The sequence below is a fragment of the Rhinopithecus bieti genome, unplaced genomic scaffold (assembly GCF_001698545.2).
Source record: "Rhinopithecus bieti isolate Rb0 unplaced genomic scaffold, ASM169854v2 scaffold_13317, whole genome shotgun sequence".
NCBI lineage: Eukaryota > Metazoa > Chordata > Mammalia > Primates > Cercopithecidae > Rhinopithecus > Rhinopithecus bieti.
The window spans coordinates 1,075,186-1,094,031 of record NW_016807516.1 but is presented as its reverse complement, the minus strand read 5'-3'; the positions used below and the strand labels follow the sequence as shown (position 1 = coordinate 1,094,031).

At 46.6% G+C, this 18,846-nt stretch overlaps 1 protein-coding gene across 2 annotated transcripts in view; it reads left to right on the top strand.

The window, feature by feature from the left end:
- PI4KA (phosphatidylinositol 4-kinase alpha) overlaps positions 1–18,846 on the top strand; it is a 158,908-nt gene that overhangs the window by 39,949 nt on the left and 100,113 nt on the right. For both annotated transcript variants that reach the window (XM_017882573.1, XM_017882572.1), the window contains 7 exons: positions 4,666–4,814; positions 7,361–7,426; positions 10,953–11,049; positions 13,279–13,470; positions 14,040–14,140; positions 15,128–15,257; positions 16,763–16,895. In XM_017882573.1, coding sequence (XP_017738062.1) covers positions 4,666–4,814; positions 7,361–7,426; positions 10,953–11,049; positions 13,279–13,470; positions 14,040–14,140; positions 15,128–15,257; positions 16,763–16,895 — 868 coding nt within the window. The remainder of the gene's footprint in view (positions 1–4,665; positions 4,815–7,360; positions 7,427–10,952; positions 11,050–13,278; positions 13,471–14,039; positions 14,141–15,127; positions 15,258–16,762; positions 16,896–18,846) is intronic.

Here is an 18,846-nt window from a genome sequence, read left to right as displayed (position 1 = left end):
AAAAAAAAAAAAAAAAAAAAAAAAAAAAAAAAAAAAAAAGAGCATGTCTCAAGACAATTCTGAGAGATGTGAGGGGAATTTTGAAGGAAAAAGAGAATATCTGGGCTTAGATAAATGTAGGAAGCTTTCCATCTCTTAGATCTGTGAGAATGTAACAGGTTACATTCAATATATGTGTTAGAATATATGGGCTAATTTCAGCCACTCAGAGTTGTACCTCTTAGAGACAACTCCTTGTTTAAGTGTAGAATGTATTCCTCCAGGCTCTGAAAATCTCACTGCCACCTGTCTGCCTTTGGGGCATTTTAGGATGGCCATGATGTACTCTTGGAGGCTTCCCTTTTCCTGGTAAACAGCTCATTGTCCACCCTCTGTGGTGAGGGCTCCTCTCCTTGACAGCTGCCCCAGTTTGAGCACATCCAGTAAGTGGCAGATAGGAGCACAGTAGTGTGGCTGACTGTGAGATCCCCACGCATCTCTCCATCAGACCTGGCTGCCGCCCACTTTGCCTGTGGTGATGACCAGGCAAGCGAGCCCTGCTCTCTGAAGCGTCTTACTGTACGACAGACAGCAGCAGACCCTGTGCTTTCCGAGTTTCCTCTCAGACTTCCTGTTTTGCTTGGACTTTTTTTTTTTTTGAGTTGGGGTCTTGCTCTGACACCTAGGCTGGAGTGCAGGGGTACAGTCATAGCGATCCTGTGGCCTTGGCCTTTCAAGTAGCTGGGACTTAAGGTATGTAACACCACATACTCAGACTTTTCTTACAGACTTTTCCTTCTGTCTCCCTTCCCAGGCCCTCTTCCAAACTGCTGTAAGAATTTAGTTTTTAAGAATTATTTTTAGGCCAGGAGAGGTGGCTCACGCCTGTAGTTCCAGCACTTTGGGAGGCCCGGGGGGAGGATTGCTTGAGCCCAGGAGTTTGAGACCAGCCTGGGTAACATAGTGAGACCCTTAAAAAAATAAATAAAAAATAAATAAATTTTTTTTTTTTTTGATTTGAGACGGAATGGCACTCTGTCTCCCAGGCTGGAGTGCAGTGGCATGGTCTTGGCTCACTGCAAGCTCTGTCTCCCAGGTTTTATGTCATTCCCCTGCCTCAGCCTCCCAAGTAGCTGGGACTGTTACAGGCATGCACCACCTACGCCCGGCTAATTTTTTTGTATTTTTAGTAGAGATGGGGTTTCACCATGTTAGCCAGGATGGTCTCCATCTCCTGACCTCATGATCCGCCCGCCTCAGTCCCCAAAGTGCTGGGATTACAGGCTTGAGCCACTGCGCCCAGTGATAAGAATTATTTTTAATAGCACAAATTTGATCACTTATTTTCCTGCTTAAAAACTTTCAGGCTGGGCACAGTGGCTAATGCCTGTAATCCCAGCACTTTGGGACAGGCGGATCACTTGAGGCTAGGAGTTCGAGACCAGCCTGACCAACATGGTGAAACCCCATCTCTACTAAAAATAGAAAAACTAGCCGGGCGCGGTGGCACACACCTATAATCCCAGCTGCTTGGGAGATAGCCTTGAGAATCGCTTGAACCTGGAAGACGCAGGTTGCAGTGAGCCGACATCATGACACTGCACTCCAGCCTGGGCAACAGAGTGAGACTCTTGTCTCACAGGAAAAAAAACGAAAACAAAACTAGTTTCAGTGACACCCCCTCCATAAATCCCAAATGTTAGGTCCCTAGTTCCTGCAGCCCCTGTCTTTTGCCATCATCTGTGCCCTCTGTGGGGTTCAGCCACACAGGACTTAGCCCTTATTTCATGGTGTCTTTCTGAGAAGTGCCCGATAATCACAACCTTCCCTTCTTCCTTATCTACCCTTTTTAATCCGGCTGTTTTCTCCCTCCCTTCTTTCCTCAATTGTTCCCTCTTTCCGTGGCCATTTCTTATGTTGGCCTCTTGGTGTCTCAGCTCCCAGTGGTATTGTTGCCCATCCTTTCTGCTGTAAGTTGCTGATTGCGTCCATCTTTAGACAGATTGGCAGTGCGCTGCCAGCTATTAGACACCAGCTTTGACACAACTGGGGCTAAACTCAACTCTTTGAGTCTGTTCTCTAGTGCTTGAAAAAGTCATAACGTTTAGTATTTACTTCTTTATGAATTGATATTGTCTGTCTTATGAAAATGTTACAAATTCATCTGTTTTTTTTTTTTTTTTTGAGACGGAGTTTCGCTCTGTCGCCCAGGCTGGAGTGCAGTGGCCGGATCTCAGCTCACTGCAAGCTCCTCCTCCCGGGTCCACGCCATTCCCCTGCCTCAGCCTCCCGAGTAGCTGGGACTACAGGCGCCGCCATCTCGCCCGGCTAATTTTTTGTATTTTTTTTTAAGTGGAGACGGGGTTTCACTGTGTTAGCCAGGATGGTCTCGACCTCCTGACCTTGTGATCCGCCCGTCTCGGCCTCCCAAAGTGCTGGGATTACAGGCTTGAGCCACCGCGCCCGGCCTGTTTTTCAATTATAGTTTTTTTTGAGATGGAGTCTCCCTCTGTCACCAAACTGGAGTGCAGTGGCGCAATCTCGGCTCACTGCAACCTCTGCCTCCCAGATTTAAGCGATTCTCCTTCCTCAGCCTCCCGAGTAGCTGGGATTACAAGCATGTGCCACCACACCCAGCTAATTTTTGTATTTTTAGTAGGGACGGCATTTCACTATGTTGGCCAGGATGATCTTGATCTCTTGACCTTGTGATCTGCCCACCTCGGCCTCCCAAAGTGCTGGGATTATAGGCATGAGCCACCGTGCCCAGCCTCATAGTTTTCTATTATAGTTTTTAAATAATTGATTTTCAAACAATTATATGCTTTTGGGTTCCTATTTATTATATTTTTATTTTAATTTTAAAAAATTTTATTTATATAGAGACAGGGTCTCGTCATGTTGCCCAGGCTGTTCTTAAACTCCTGAGCTGGGGCGATCTTCCCACCTCAGCCTCCCAAAGTGCTGGGATTACATGTGTGAGCCACTGCATTGGGCCTGGGTTCGTATTTATTAAACGTCAAATGACTGAATGACTATTTTTGTTGATTTTTTTCCTTCAGTTTTTTTTATTGTGGTAAAATACACATAACATAAAATTTGCTAACTCATTTTTTTTTTTTTTAAGAGAGGATTTTACTCTGTTACCCAGACTGGAGTGCGGTGACAAATTCATAGCTCAACTGTAGCCTCAACCTCCCAGGCTCAAGCACCCCTCCTGCCCCAACTTCCTGAGTAGCTGGGACTATAGGCACACACTGCCGTATCCGGCTAATTTTCGTTTTTTCTGTAGAGACAGGATTTCTCTATATTGCCCAGGCTGGTCTTGAATTCCTGGAGTCATGCAATCCTCCCACCTCAACCTTTGAAAGTTCTGGGATTACAGGCATGAGCCGCCATGCTTGGCCTTAATTATTTTTAAATGTATAGTTCAGTGGTATTGAATACATTTATAATATTGTGCAGCTGTCACCACAGTTCATCTCAAAAACTCTTTTCATCTTGTGAAACTGAAACTATACATTAAATAATAATTCCCCATTTCCCCTCCCCCCAGTTCCTGACAGCTACTGTTTTTTGTTTTGTTTTGTTTTGTTTTTTTGAGTCGGAGTCTCGCTCTGTCGCCCAGGCTGGAGTGCAGTGGCCGGATCTCAGCTCACTGCAAGCTCTGCCTCCCGGGTTTACGCCATTCTCCTGCCTCAGCCTTCTGAGTAGCTGGGACTACAGGCACCCGCCACCTTGCCCGGCTAGTTTTTGTGTTTTTTTAGTAGAGACGGGGTTTCACCATGTTCACCAGGATGGTCTCGATCTCCTGACCTCGTGATCCGCCCGTCTTGGCCTCCCAAAGTGCTGGGATTACAGGCTTGAGCCACCGCGCCTGGCCGACAGCTACCGTTCTATGTATGATTTGAGTTCCTCAAATAAGTGGGATCGTACAGTATTTGTCTTTTAGTGACAGGTGTATTTCACTTAGTTGCTCTGATTTTGAAAGTTCTAGTAGTGTGCATTTTTTATTCTAATTTTGGTGAGAAAATATCTCAGGCCCTGTAGACCTCAAGCTTTCATATCTCTTCACTTTTAAAAAGGTATAATTCGGCTGGGCATGGTGGCTCACGCTTGTAATCCCAGCACTTTGGGAGGCTGAGACAGGTGGATCACTTGAGGTCAGGAGTTTGAGACCAGCCTGGTCAACATGGTGAAACACTGTCTGTACTAAAAATACAAAAATGACCTGGGTGTGGTGACGGGCATCTGTTATTCCAGCTACTTGGAAGGCTGAGGCAGGAGAATTGCTTGAACCTGGGAGGCAGAGGTTGCAGTGAGCTGAGATCGCACTACTGCACTCCAGCCTGGGCAACAGAGCGAGACTCCGTCTCAAAAAAAATAAAAATAAAAATAAAAAAGGTATAATTATTTTTTCACTTCTCACATATTAAGTTATATTGTCTAAGATGGAAATATTAGGACCATAATATCTGAGTCTTTGCCTGAAAGACACAGGTGAGGGGCATCAGTCCCCAAGGATTTGCAATCTACCCTTTAGTTGTTAATTTAAAAACACGCAGAGAATTGGGATATAAATAAAAGCAAAATCTGCACCTTTGTTGGTTATTGGAGGAGTCAGCTTGAGGAAGTACCCTAGTTGCCTGTGACCATGGCTGAGTTTCCAGCTTTATCTCCCACCAGCCTCCTGCTTGCCCGATGGGACTGCCCTAGAGCCTGAGTACTACTTTTCAACCATCAGCTCCAGTTTCTCTGTCTCTCCCCTTTTCAACGGCGTCACATATAAGGAGTTTAACATTCCATTGGAAATGCTTCGGGAACTCTTAAATTTGGTAAGCAAAGAACTGATGGATGAACAGACTATGGATATGTCAGTAAAATTGCTAGTGGTGAAAGCTTGTATTTTTAAAAGAAAAACTCAGAGTACCAGTGTTTCAGAGTACCATTTAATAGTCATAAACTTGCAGATTAATGAAGGAAGTAGAGTAACATTCATGAATCATTGTGCCCTAGTTTCTCATTTAATCCTTGAGCAACCATGTTGGGGAGGCACCCATGCATCCCCATTTGGAGGTCAGGAAATCGGTGTCAAACACATCATGGATATGTAGGCCGGCAGCTGGGCTGCATCCAGTCCAGGGATTCTGACTCCAAGCCCAGTGCTTTTCCTGGGCTTGACTTCCTCTAAGGGGTGGCTCTTTGGGTTAATACAAAACCTGACTTTTTCATATTTGTGTGCCTTTGGATGACCTTTAGGGTGATACCAGAGAAAACACCAGTGCCATTGTTCGAATCCTTAAACGGCCAGAGCTTTGGTCAGATTCAGGGACCCCGGTTGGATGCCATGGCTCATGCCTGTAATCTCAACTTTGGGAGGCCAAAGCGGGTGGATCACTTGAGGTCAGAAGTTAGACTAGCCTAGCCGACATGGTGAAATCCCATCTCTACTAGAAAACACAAAACTTTTTTATTTTATTTTATTTTATTTTTTTTTTTTTTTTTGAGGCGGAGTCTCGCTCTGTCGCCCGGACTGGAGTGCAGTGGCCAGATCTCAGCTCACTGCAAGCTCCGCCTCCCGAGTTTACGCCATTCTCCTGCCTCAGCCTCCCGAGTAGCTGGGACTACAGGCGCCCGCCACTTCGCCCGGCTAGTAGAAAACACAAAACTTTATCTGCACATGGTGACAGATCCCTGTAATTCCAGCTACTCAGGAGGCAGAGTTAGGAGGATCGCTTAAACTTTGGAGGTGTAGGTTGCAGTGAGCCGAGATTGCACCACTGCACTCCAGCCTGGGCAACAGAGTGAGACTCCATCCCCCAAAAATTGAAAAATAAAGATCCAGGGGCCCTGAAGTTGTTACAATCAAGCTAGGATGGTTCAAGACAGATTTGAATGGGTATTGGGTGATGATGTCATCAAGGCCAGACTCTCAAGATTGGACTTGCTGGTCAGGAGTTAGAGGACTAGCCTAGCCAACATGAGAACAATGAGAACAATTTGGATAGCATGGAGCAAGTACTGAAGAGTGTCCACCTCCCTGCTATGTGGAGTGTGAATAGAAATCTCTCAGAGAATGGCTTTAGGCTGAAGATGTAAGAAGACATTACAACATAGGTAATAATTAATGAGGATGGAGCCATAATGAATTACTAAATAGGCTAGGATGTTTTTGAAGTTGCTGTCAAGAAGAAAAACTATCCCCAAACTGCTTCTCAGTGTCAGTGCCCCAGACAGAATGGTGGCCTGGTAGAGCCATGACCTTCACAGATGGAGCCGTTCCCAGTACCATGTCAGAAATTCTAACTGAAGACGGACTGTTTCACATCCTTTCTTGGGGTATTATTTTTTGCAGTATATTTTAACTTTTTTCAAGTTTAGGTTTTCTTTTTTTTTGAGATGGAGCCTCACCCTGTCGCCTAGGCTGGAGTGCAGTGGCACGATCTCGGCTCGCTGCAAGCTCCGCCTCTCGGGTTCATGCCCTTCTCCTGCCTCAGCCTCCCGAGTATCTGGGACTCCAGGCGCCCGCCACCTCGCCCGGCTAATTTTTTGTGTTTTTAGTAGAGACGGGGTTTCACTGTGTTAGCCAGGATGGTCTCGATTTCCTGACCTCAATAATCGCCCACCTTGGCCTCCCAAAGTGCTGGGATTACAGGCGTGAGCCACCACGCCCGGCCTAGGTTTTCTTTTAGGTGGTTTTTCATTTCTTTTCCTAGCATGTTTATCATTATCTGTACAGTTTGGAAATGACCTTCATCAACTACTACAATTGTGGATATGGGCAGTTTTGTTTTTTTTTTTTTTTGGTGTTTCTGCGGTTGACAGAACAGTTCATTCCTACACTAAATGCTGTACAGAGAACAGGTGAAAATAATTGCTTCTATTGAAAATTTAAAATGTGAGCTCTAGTTTGAGTACCTAAGCAGTTGTAGAAGAGCCAGTATATCTGGCCTGGGGAGGAGGGAGGTGCCATCAGCTCCAAGGACTGGCTGTGAGGGTGTCCTTGATGTCTGGGAGGGGATTGCAGGAGGATGTCACTCAACTGTGCTTGTTAACCATGAGTGGGTGAAATGGCGGCAAGGCCTGAGGTCTGTACATCCTGGAAACGGAAATCTCATGTCAACAAATTTGAGGAAGTTTGGCTTTTTTCCTTTGTTTTTATGTCATTGCTATCTAAGGTAGGAAAGCAGTCCCAAGTGACTTCAGAATTAAAGGCATTTTGTGCATATAGTTTAATACATAGCCATAATTTGTATTTATTGGCCTTTATCTGCATCACATTTTTCACCATGTGAGTTTGTCACGGGTTTTTGGTAGAAGGAGCTAGCATTCCTGTCTCTGTGTATGTCAGTTGCTTCATAAGGTTCTGTTTCCTTGGTAGGTGAAGAAGATCGTTGAGGAGCCTGTTCTCAAATCCTTGGATGCCATTGTAGCCAGTGTGATGGAGGTATGTTGCTTCTGAGGGCATTACCATGAGATCAGCCTGACTTAAACATGTGCATAGAGAAAGCAGGAAGAGTGTGAACAGGGGCTAGAGTGGAAGGAGTTTTGCAGTGTTTTCACTTCCCTTGTTTATGTGGTAACAATCCACCTGCCACTGAGGGCTTGGTCTGTGCTGGGTACTGTTGCATGCTCTTTTAAAATCATCACCTCTTGGTGCCTCTGACTGGCAGCCAACATCTCCATTTCACAGACAGAAGATAGAATTTCAGGGAGAACTCACTAACATGCCCACATCACGTAGTTATTGTGGGAGCTGGGAGTCTGGCCTGGGTCCCTCCTACTCTTTTATCTTCGTCGCTCCTTTGGTGCTTACAAAGCTGCTCCTCTGGGCTCAGCTGCATTTTCTAGGCATATGCAAGCCCTGGTTTTTAAGTGTAAAGAGTGTGTAACTTTTTTTTTTTTTGAGACGGACAGTCTCACTCTGTTGCCCAGGCTGGAGTACAGTGGCGCGATCTTGGCTCACTGCAAGCTCTGCCTCCCAGGTTCACACCATTCTCCTGCCTCAGCCTCCCAAGTAGCTGGGACTACAGGTGCCCGCTGCCACGCCCAGCTAAATTTTTTTGTTTTTTTAGTAGAGGTTGGTTTTACCATGTTATCCAGAATGGTCTTGGTCTCCTGACCTCGTGATCCGCCCACCTCTGCCTCCCAAGGTGCTGGGATTACAGGTGTGAGCCACCATGCCTGGCTGGAACTTTTGTCTTTAATGTATTTGGAATCAAGGCCTACAGCATTATTTATGAAATCATTACATTGGTGCTGAGAGGTCTCAGAATCTCAGGGAACATTTGGGTCAGGCCCCTCTTGAGGGTTAGGATGCAGACAGGTTGTCATTTGCCAGGCTAATTATTACCATTGGTATGTCCCGGACCCAGATTCCTTGTTTAAGCCTGGTGTTCCTTCTCTTACCTGATTATAAGACGCACAGTGCCTGATACCACTGTACCTGGGGGTCAGGTATGAAGCAGGGAAGGAACTACCAGGGCCCTTCATGTGCTGTAGACATGTCTCTTCCTGCTTCGCACCCCTGCTAGCAAGCTGTCGCAGATGTGAGATGGATGTGCTGGCTGTGGTTTGGTCTGGGTTGGTTCTTGATTAAGTAACAGAGTTCTTGTTAACTCCCCAAGTTGCATCTGGGCAGTTCCTACCTTCTTTTCAACTCTTTTGCAGGTTGTCGTTCTGCCCATTGGCCTGAGCTTTAGCTCTCTCACTCGCTCACTGTAGACTGAACTTGTGGTCTTAGAGGCCTTTTGTTTTCCATCATCAGTGTGTGATCATTTGTGATTGAGGAAAGATTAGGAGGACCAGGGCGAGAGCTGGGCTGGGCAGTTAGACAACTGGAGACTTATTGGGCCTGTACTTCTCCTCTGGGACCCTCCTCCTCATTGAACCAGGGCAGTTTCTGGTATTTTTTGTTTTGTAATTTGTACTTTAGCATAAACATCCATTTGAAGAAATGGTTTCATAGCTTAAAAAACAGTTTCTTGTAATCTTGACCTAGAGTCTGCAATATACTAATCATTATCCATAACCAGTGTAATAATCACTACCAATTATTACATGCTTATTATGTACCAGAACTTTACTCATTCACTCCTTGAATCTCACAACAATCCCCAGTTTACACATGGGGAAACGGAGTTTTAGCTAAGGAACTTTATTTACGTAGCTCGTGAGTGATGGAGCCCGGCTGTGGGCTTTGGATGATTGGTCTCCAAGGCTCCAAAGCTTAACACTCGTGTTGTCTGGACTCCCAGAGTCAAAGCCCTGAACTGCTTTAACCTCTTGCAGTCTCGTTTTTCCATTTATGCCCTGTGAAGACCACCAGACGTTGTCTGTAAAGCCATCATTGCAGTGCTGTCAACCACAGCTCTTCCTATCAGTGCCCTCCTGGGAACTGGCATGACTCTCACACTCTCCACATGATTCTTCTTTTCTCCACTTGCTCACTCACCCTCTGTCAACCTTACACTGCATGTCCCGTCCCACTGGCCAGCTTCTGGCCCCTTAAAGATTTGCTATATTTGCAGAGCACTTTTACACTTGTCAAGAATTATAATATTAGCTGGGCATGGTGGTACATGCTTCTCAGGAGGCTGAGGCAGGAGGATCACTTGAGCCCAGGAGTTCAAGGCTGCAGTGAGCTGTGATCATACCATTGCACTCCAGCCTGGGGTACAGAGTGAGACCCTATCTCTGAAAAAAAAAAAAAAAGAAAAAAACAAGAGTTATAATAAACCATAATTTTCCATCCTACTCAACTGGGAATGTATAGAAGTTAAGGACTGTTGTCTTTTTTTTTTTTTTTTGAGACAGAGTCTCGCTCTGTCACCCAGGGTGGAGTGTGGTGACGTGATCTTGGCTCACTGCAACCTCTGCCTCCCAAGTTCAAGCAATTCTTCTGCCTCAGCCTCCTTGATAGCTGGGATTACCAGCTGGGTAGCCACCATGCCTGGCTAATTTTTTGTATTTTTAGTAGAGATGGGGTGTCACCATGTTGGACAGGCTGGTCGGGGTGTCACCGTGTTGGACAGGCTGGTCTCGAACTCCTGATCTCGTGGTCCACCCGCCTTGGCCTCCCAAAGTGCTGGGATTACAGGTGAGAGCCACTGCACCCAGCCTTTTTTTTTTTTTTTTTTTTGAGACGGAGTTTTGCTCTTGTTGCCCAGGCTGGAGTGCAATGGCACCATCTCGACTCACCGCAACCTCTGCCTCTCAGGTTCAAGCGATTCTCCTGCCTCAGCCTCCCAAGTAGCTGGGATTATAGGCATGCGCCACCACGCCTGACTAGTTTTGTATTTTTAGTAGAGACAGGGTTTCTCCATGTTGGTCAGGCTGATCTCAAACTCCTGACCTCAGATGATCAACCCGCCTTGGCCTCCCCAAGTGCTGGGATTACAGGCATGAGCCACTGCCCCCAGACTGGACTATTACCTTTCTTAACTCATTAGACCTTATGCGATTTTTTTTTTTTTTTTTTTCAGAAGAAGAATAGTGCTGCATTTCAAATAGATTCCTAAATAATAATTTAAAATGCGTTTTAATTACAAAACATGAATTGTATCTGAAGGTGTCCTGGCTGTAATGTCTATCCTTGGGATGATGGACAGTGTGGATCCCTTACTCTGGTGGCCTTTGTTAGTCTTCCTCCTTCACCACTTCCCATGTTCCTGTTTGGGCCAATGATGGCCAAAGGTGGCGAGCTTCAGCCACAGCAAGGAGGTTCCTACTAGGGTGCAGATGGCTGCTCCCCCGCAGGCATCTCTGGACTGCATGAGCCTCCTGTTTTCCTTGATCCGATGCTTAAGAGGATGAAGACAGTAAAGTGTCCAAGTGATGAGTCGTGATAAACAGTTACTTCATTTAGAATGCTAAGTCACGAATCACCATTCCACAGGGCCTTGCTGTGAAGGCAAAGGGTGGGCAGAAGGGAGTTTCTGTTCTGTAGTCATGTGTGTCTGCCTTCCCTGCAGGCCAACCCCAGTGCTGATCTCTACTACACTTCCTTCAGTGACCCCCTCTACCTGACCATGTTCAAGATGCTGCGCGACACTCTGTACTACATGAAGGGTAAGGACAGTTTGCCCGTGTGTGTGAGTACAGCAAGACTGACTCGCAGGCCACTGTCACATGCTAGTGGTTGCAGACTGGTACTCACTTTCTGCTGGGGCCACTTAAAAACACATATGAGCAATGTGGTTATGTTACTGGAATTTTGGGAAAAAAGCAAATTTAAAAAATCTATCCATGATCCTGCAACCCTGGTACCATCAGTGACGGCTCCTTTGCTGAGTTTATTTCCTAAGGTGTTTTTCTAAAATGTGCATGTTATATTGTCCTAAGCACACTAAGCACAGATACAGTTTTACATACCATTTAGATATTTTAGAAAATAAAAAAAGAGGCCGGGCGTGGTGGTTTACGACTGTAATCCCAACACTTTGGGAGGCTAAGATGGGCGGATCACTTGAAGTCAGGAGTTCGAAACCAGCCTTGCCAAACAGGGTGAAACCCTGTCTCTACTAAAAATAACAAAAAAAGTTAGCCAGGCGCAGTGGCATGCACCTGTAATCCCAGCTACACAGGAGGCTGAGGCAGGAGGATTGCTTGAACTCGGGAGGTGGAGGTTGCAGTGAGCCCAGATCGTGCCACTGCACTCTAGCCTGTGTGACAGAGTGAGACTCCATCTCAAAAAAATTTAAAAAAAGAAAATGAAGCACTTGTAATACATGTAATCTCTTAACATAGAGATACTAGCTTTTTTTTTTTTTTTTTTTTTTTATAGACAGTGTCTTGCTCTGTCACCCAGGCTGGAGTGCGTTAGCATGATCTGGGGTCACTGCAACTTCTGCCTCCCGGGCTCAAGCTATTCTCTCGTGGCCTTAGGCCCTCCCAAGTAGCTGAGATTACAGGTGCTGTGCCACCATGGTCGGGCCTAATTTTTTGCTATTTTTAGTAGAGGATGGGTTTCACCCAGGTTGGCCTCCAGGCTGCGTCTTGAACTCCCTGGCTCAATGATCCACCCCGCCCTCCTTGGTCTCCCAAAGTGCTGGGATTACAGGTGTTAGCCACTGCACCCAACCGGAAACAATAGCTTAATAGTTAACATGCACACACAACAATTTAGCATTTTCTTCTAGTCCCTCGTTCATGATTTTTTCTTTCCCAGAAGTAAGGAAACAATCTTTTATGCATTTTACAAAATGTTTTTCCTGTGCTCTCCGCTCACACTGTTGAGTGTTCTTTGTAAGCATAAGTTTTGATGAGCACGTAATATTTTATCAGGAAGATATACCAAAATTTAGTAACCACTTTCCTAATCTGATTCTGAACATTCCTCCGAAGCTGAGTCATCTGGGGCCACAGCAAGGGTTGAGACTCCCTAAGAAGGGGCATCAGGGATTGCCCCTGCCCTCCCCACTCATGCTGTGTGTCGCTGGCTGCCTTGGCTGGGCCGACTTGTGGGCATCATCGTGGCTCTCCTGAATTTTCCACGCCCTGGGGATGAGAGTTTGAAAAGTCTCTCAAACTCAGGGTGAGTGCTCTGAAGATCCAGATAATTCTCTTCTCAAGGCTGCAACCAGTTTTTCCCCTTCTCTGACAACCCTTTTCTTTTCTTTTTTTTTTTTTTTGAGATGGAGTCTCGCTGTGTCGCCCAGGCTGGCGTGCAGTGGCGCCATCTCGGCTCACTGCAAGCTCCGCCTCCCGGGTTCACGCCATTCTCCTGCCTCAGCCTCCCGAGTAGCTGGGACTCCAGGCACCCACCACTATGCCTGGCTAATTTTTTGTGTTTTTAGTAGAGATGGGGTTTCACCATGTTAGCCAGGATGGTCTCGATCTCCTGACTTTGTGATCTGTCCACCTCGGCCTCCCAAAGTGCTGGGATGACAGGTGTGAGCCAACGCACCCGGCCCTGACAACCTTTTTCTTAAAAGAAAAAAAAATCACAGAAGTATCTCATATTGTCAGTGGAAGTAGTTCCAGGGATGATACTTCCCAATTTATATGTTTCATGTATTCAGGTTTTAGTACATTGACTGCTTAAAACAAAGCATGGCTGTAACGTCCCCGGGAAATTATCATTTCCTCTGATTGCCAGGTTATGTGCATGTGGAGGACAGCTGTGCACTTCCTATCCAACTTCTTTCCAGTGGGCATTCTTGGACCCACAGTGGCCAGTAGCAAATGCTACTTTTCTGGGGTTTTTGTTAAAAGGGGAAGACTGTAGCTGCTGCCAGCATTGCCTGTGTTCTACTGTAGTTTTGTTCCTAGCTGTGATGCCACACTCCTTTCCTGCAGACCTCTCGACCTCTTTTGTGAAGGAGATCCATGATTTTGTGCTGGAGCAGTTCAACACGAGCCAGGGGGAGCTCCAGAAGATTCTACATGACGCAGACCGGATCCACAATGAGCTGAGCCCCCTCAAATTGCGCTGCCAGGCTAATGCTGCTTGTGTGGACCTCATGGTGTGGGCCGTGAAGGACGAGCAGGGTGAGACAGACTGCCTTGCCTCTCATGTGAGCTCCAGGCGTGCCCCAGAGGCTTTCTTCCCACAGGTTTCCCCAAACGACTTCTAGAATGCTTGGCTCTGTTACTAGCAGGGGCAGTTGCAATAGACCTCCTGGGCACGTGCAAAGTGAAGCATCAGCCCCTGCTGTGCTCTGTACATCTGGTGTCCTGTCCTGCATGGAGGGCACTGGACCTGGGAGGATGGGGATGCCCGTGGCCTCAGGGCCTGTGTGTGCTCTCTGCTGCATCTCGCTGGTTCTTTAGGTTTTTCTGTGGTGACATGGAAGCTCAGTGCCTTCAGGTGAAGTGTTTTTCTAGGGGAGGAGTAAAATGGGAAGTTTTCCTGTGGAATGGACCATTGCGGGGATGAGGGGGCTTGGGGCCAGTGGAGGAGAGAGAGTCACACACTGTGTGACCTCTCAGTATGAATAAGCCCCGCCTAAAGTATGTTCCTGGGATTTTATTAAATTCTATGCTTACTTGTTGGATAAGTGTGTTAGAAAGACTGGCCTGTGCTGATCACTTATCTCCTCTTCTGGTTTTGAATTAAGGTGCAGAAAACCTTTGCATCAAGCTATCTGAGAAGCTGCAGTCCAAGACGTCCAGCAAAGTCATCATTGCTCACTTGCCCCTGCTGATCTGCTGTCTGCAGGTCAGTCTCCCTGAACCCAGAGAGGCTCAAATCCCATCTGTAGGGCTTCCCTCTGGTCACGCTGTTGCTGTTCAGGCTATGTTGGGCACACCAGCAGTGGAGACCATGCGGATTCTGTCTTTAGAAGCGTTAACCAGTGCCTGCTGTGCACAGTTCATCACTAAGTGTGGGCTGCCCCCTACAGGATGCCAGGGCTTTCTGCAAGTGGCATCTGGGTGCAGCTGGCTTCAGTTCTCATTTGTTGTGAGGCTGTAGGGCCATTCCCAAGGTCTGTTGGGGAAGGACTGTTGACATGTGCCATGGGGCCACGCAAGGGGACATCCTCTGACACCCACAGTGCTAGCTCTGCTCTGCCGAGACTCTTACCTTGTCACAATCCCACTAACTCCACACCTGCCATTGTTTAAAAATTCTATTTTGCCCCTTTCTTCTTTAGTTTGCTTCCTAAAGAGATGAGCACACTTTAACAATCTATATCCTGTGGCCAGGTACGGTGGCTCACGCCTGTAATCCCAATACTTTGGGAGGCAGAGGTAGGAGGGCCGCTTGAGCCCAAGACCAGCCTGGGCAATGTAGTGAGACCCCATCTCTACAAAAAATTTAAAAAATTAGAATGTTAGGGATGATGGTGTGTGCCTACAGTCCCAACTACTCAGGAGGCTGAGGTGGGAGCATTGCTTAAGCTCAGTAAGTCAAAGCTGCAATGAGCTGTGATCGTGCCACTGCACTCCAGCCTAGGTGACAGAGCAAGACCCCGTCTCAAAATCAAAACAAAAAAACAGTAGTTGGTGTCCCCTATAGGTGGAGGAGAACCAGCACCATCCCTTCCCTGTCTTTTTATGTCCTGGGCAGGTGGCCTGTGGGAGCTCTGACCTTGGAAGTTTTGGGTCAAACTTGGGTACTGAAGGGTTGAGCATCTCCCTGCTCAGGGCCTACTCAGATGGTCCCACACCAGAGGACATGTGACAGGTTGATGGTGTGTTGCAGGGTTTGGGCCGCCTGTGTGAGAGGTTCCCGGTGGTGGTACACTCTGTGACACCGTCCTTGCGAGACTTCCTGGTCATCCCGTCTCCAGTTCTGGTGAAGCTCTACAAGTACCACAGTCAGTACCACACAGGTAATAACAGACCGTGTGCCCTTCAGGCCCTGAGAAAGGGGCTGTATGAGCCCCACACAGGTTTCATGACTGTACCTGGGCACATTCCTTCGCCACACCTTTCCTTCTGTCTTTCCCTCTGCGTCCCATCGAAGCTCCAGGCCTTTCCTCCCTGGTCTTCTCTCATCCTGTATTCACGTTACCACCAAAAGCCCCTTCAAGTCCTGTTTTCTTTTCGACATCTCTCACTGTGGAAGTCTGAAATGCAAATCCTGTGTGCCCCAAACACGTGGCCAGGGGCCCAGTCCCTGCTACCCGTGCAAGAATGGATTATGATGTTTCCACGTATGATGAAACAATAATTAATATTAATTAATTAAACACCTACTGTGTGCTAGTGGCTCTGATGTAGTATCACCCTGTTACCCACAGTCTCATGAAAGTGGCCGTTTTTTTTTGTTTTTTTTTTTCTGAGACAGAATCTTGCTCAGTCGCCCAGGCTGGAATGCAGTGGCGCGATCTTGGCTCACTGCAAGCTCTGCCTCCCAGGTTCACGCCATTCTTCTGCCTCAGCCTCCCAAGTAGCTGGGACTACAGGCGCCTGCCACCACGCCCAGCTAATTTTTTGTGTATTTTTAGTAGAGACTGGGTTTCACCATGTTAGCCAGGATGGTCTCAATCTCCTAACCTTGTGATCCACCTGCCTCAGCCTCCCAAAGTGCTGGGATTACAGGCGTGAGCCACTGCACCCAGACTGTGTATACATTTTTTCTTTTTTTTTTTAACAGAGTCTTGCACTGTTGCCTGGGGTGGGAATGCAATGGTGCGATCTCAGCTCACTGCAACCTCTGCCTCAGCAATTCTCCTGTCTCAGCTGTTTTTATCTTTCCCTTCAGATGAAGACTTAAACTCAGAGCAGTTTAAAGATTTAACCAGGCATGATGGTGCTCATCTGTAGTCCTAGCTACTCGGGAGGCTGAAGCTGTAGGATGCCTTGAGCTCAGGAGGTTGAGGATGCAGTGAGCTGTGATAGCGCCGCTGCACTCCAGCCTGGGTGACAGAGCAAGACCCTATCTCAAAAACAAACAAACAAAAAACAAGACTTTCCTGGACCTCATAGTGGGGAAGGTTCTCTCAGGCTCTAAGGTCCCTGCTCTCCCAAGCGTCCCCGACCCTTCCAGGCTTTGTCCACGTTAGTGAGATAACTCTAAGCCCTGGGCCATGCCTCGCTTGCCCTCAGGGGTGCCTTTGGTGGTTGGTCATCAGTACTTTTGAACAGTTTATTGAGAAATTGCTGGTTTTCTATATTTATCACTTTGTAACCTGAGTATTCTTCCTTTTGATTTAAACATACTATTTCCTGTTGGTCTTAGACTCTTCTGTTTCTGAAATATTTGGGTCAGATGTTTTTAGAGTGATCATTTTGCTTTTATAAATCAGCATATCATCTTGGTTTTTGAATTACAAAGAAGGTGCTGGTAAATGATAGGCTTAACCAGCTATATATTTGAATTTTTTACTTTCAGTTGCTGGCAATGATATAAAAATCAGTGTGACCAATGAACATTCCGAGTCAACCCTGAACGTCATATCGGGTAGGAAGAGCCAGCCCTCCATGTACGAGCAGCTCCGAGACATCGCTATTGACAACATCTGCAGGTGGGAAGCCGGGCAAGTGGCGAGTAGACAGCAGTGCTCCAGATAGCGGGTTATTACAAAATAAGAGACATTTATACTTTTTTTTTTTGAGATTGAGTCTCTCCCTGTTGCCCAGATTAGAATGCAGTGGCACAATCTCGGCTCACTGCTACCTCTGCCTCCTAGGTTCAAGCGATTTTCCTGTCTCAGCCTCCCCTGAGTAGCTGGAATTACAGGCATCCACCACCACGCACAGCTAATTTTTGTATTTTTAGTAGAGATGGGATTTCACCATGTTGGCCAGGCTGGTCTCGAACTCCTGACCTCAGGTAATCCACCTGCCTTGGTCTCCCAAAGTGCTGGGATTACAGGTGTGAGCCACCGCACCCAGACCATTTTTACTTTTTTTTTTTTTTTTGATACAGAGTCTCGCACTGTTCCCTGGGGTGGGAATGCAGTGGCGTGATCTCAGCTCACTGCAGTCTCTGCTGCAGCAATTCTCCTGCCTCAGCCTCCCAAGTAGCTGGGATTACAGGTGCACACCACCATGCCTGGCTAATTTTTTGTATTTTTAGTAGAGACAGGATTTAACTATGTTGGCCAGACTGGTCTCGAACTCGTGACCTCGTGATCCGCCTGCCTCAACCTCCCAAAGTGCTGGGATTACAGGCATAAGCCACCACACTTGGCTGCATTTATACTTTTTTAAAGCTTGTTTCTAATTATTTTAAGCCTACACTTGATCTGTAAAGAGGAATTGTTTCATATTTTACTTCTTTTCTTTTCCTGATCATAAACATAATAAGAGGCCTGGCGCAATGGCTCACACCTGTAATCCCAGCTACTTGGGAGGCCGAGGCAGGTGGATCATGAGGTCAGGAGTTCAAGACCAGCCTGGCCAATATGGTGAAACCCCGTCTCTACTAAAAATACAAAAAATTAGCCGGACATGGTGGTGCATGCCTGTGATTCCAGCTGCTTGGGAGGCTGAGGCAGGACAATCACTTGAACCCGGGAGGCAGAGGTGAGCTGAAATCATGCCACTGCACTCCAGCCTGGGCAGCAAGAGTGAAACTCTGTCTCAAAAAATGTAATAAGAAATTCTTCCTTAAAAAAAAAAAAAAAAAAAAAAACAACAACAACAACAACAACAACAAAAAAAACGGAGTCTTACTTTGTCACCCAGGCTGGAGTGCAGTGACCTGGTCTCGACTCACTGCAAGCTCCACCTCCCGGGTTCATGCCATTCTCTTGCCTTAGCCTCCTGAGTAGCTGGGACTACAGGTGCCCGCCAGCACGCCTGGCTAATTTTTTTTGTATTTTTGTGTGTGTGTGTGTGTTTTGTAGAGATGGGGTTTCACCATGTTAGCCAGGATGGTCTCAATCTCTTGACCTCGTGATCTGCCCGCCTCTGCCTCCCAAAGTGCTGAGATTACAGGCATGAGCCACCGCACTTGGCTAAGAAATTCTTACTAGAGAAAAATTGTAATGTATAGAAAAGTAAAAAGACAAGGATTACCCATTAGCTCACCATCCAGAGTAACGTATCATCATATTTTCTTTACCTTGTTTTCTGTGGAATATTTAATATAAATGTGAGGTTTTTAAATATGATCAGGTACCCCTTGCTGCCCAGACTCCTGCATTGTGGACTCTTTTTCTTCCAACTTGGGAGCCAAATACAGTCTGATTCCATGCAAATGCCTCTTTGCCTGGATTCTGGTTCCTTGCCATTGAAGCTAAATCAGGATGGCAGCTTGTCTGTCAGACTCAAACTGTTCTCTAAACTCTGGCCCAGGAGCCAAACAGATGTGGAGAGCTAGTACATCTTACAAGATTTTATATTTTTAGGGGCTTTAAATTTTTCCCCTTTTCCCTATAACATAAATGTTTCTCCTTACCATGAAAACCTTAGTATATAATTGTGATGTTTCCTCTGCTATCTTGGGACCATTTGTCTTTTCTTTTTTTT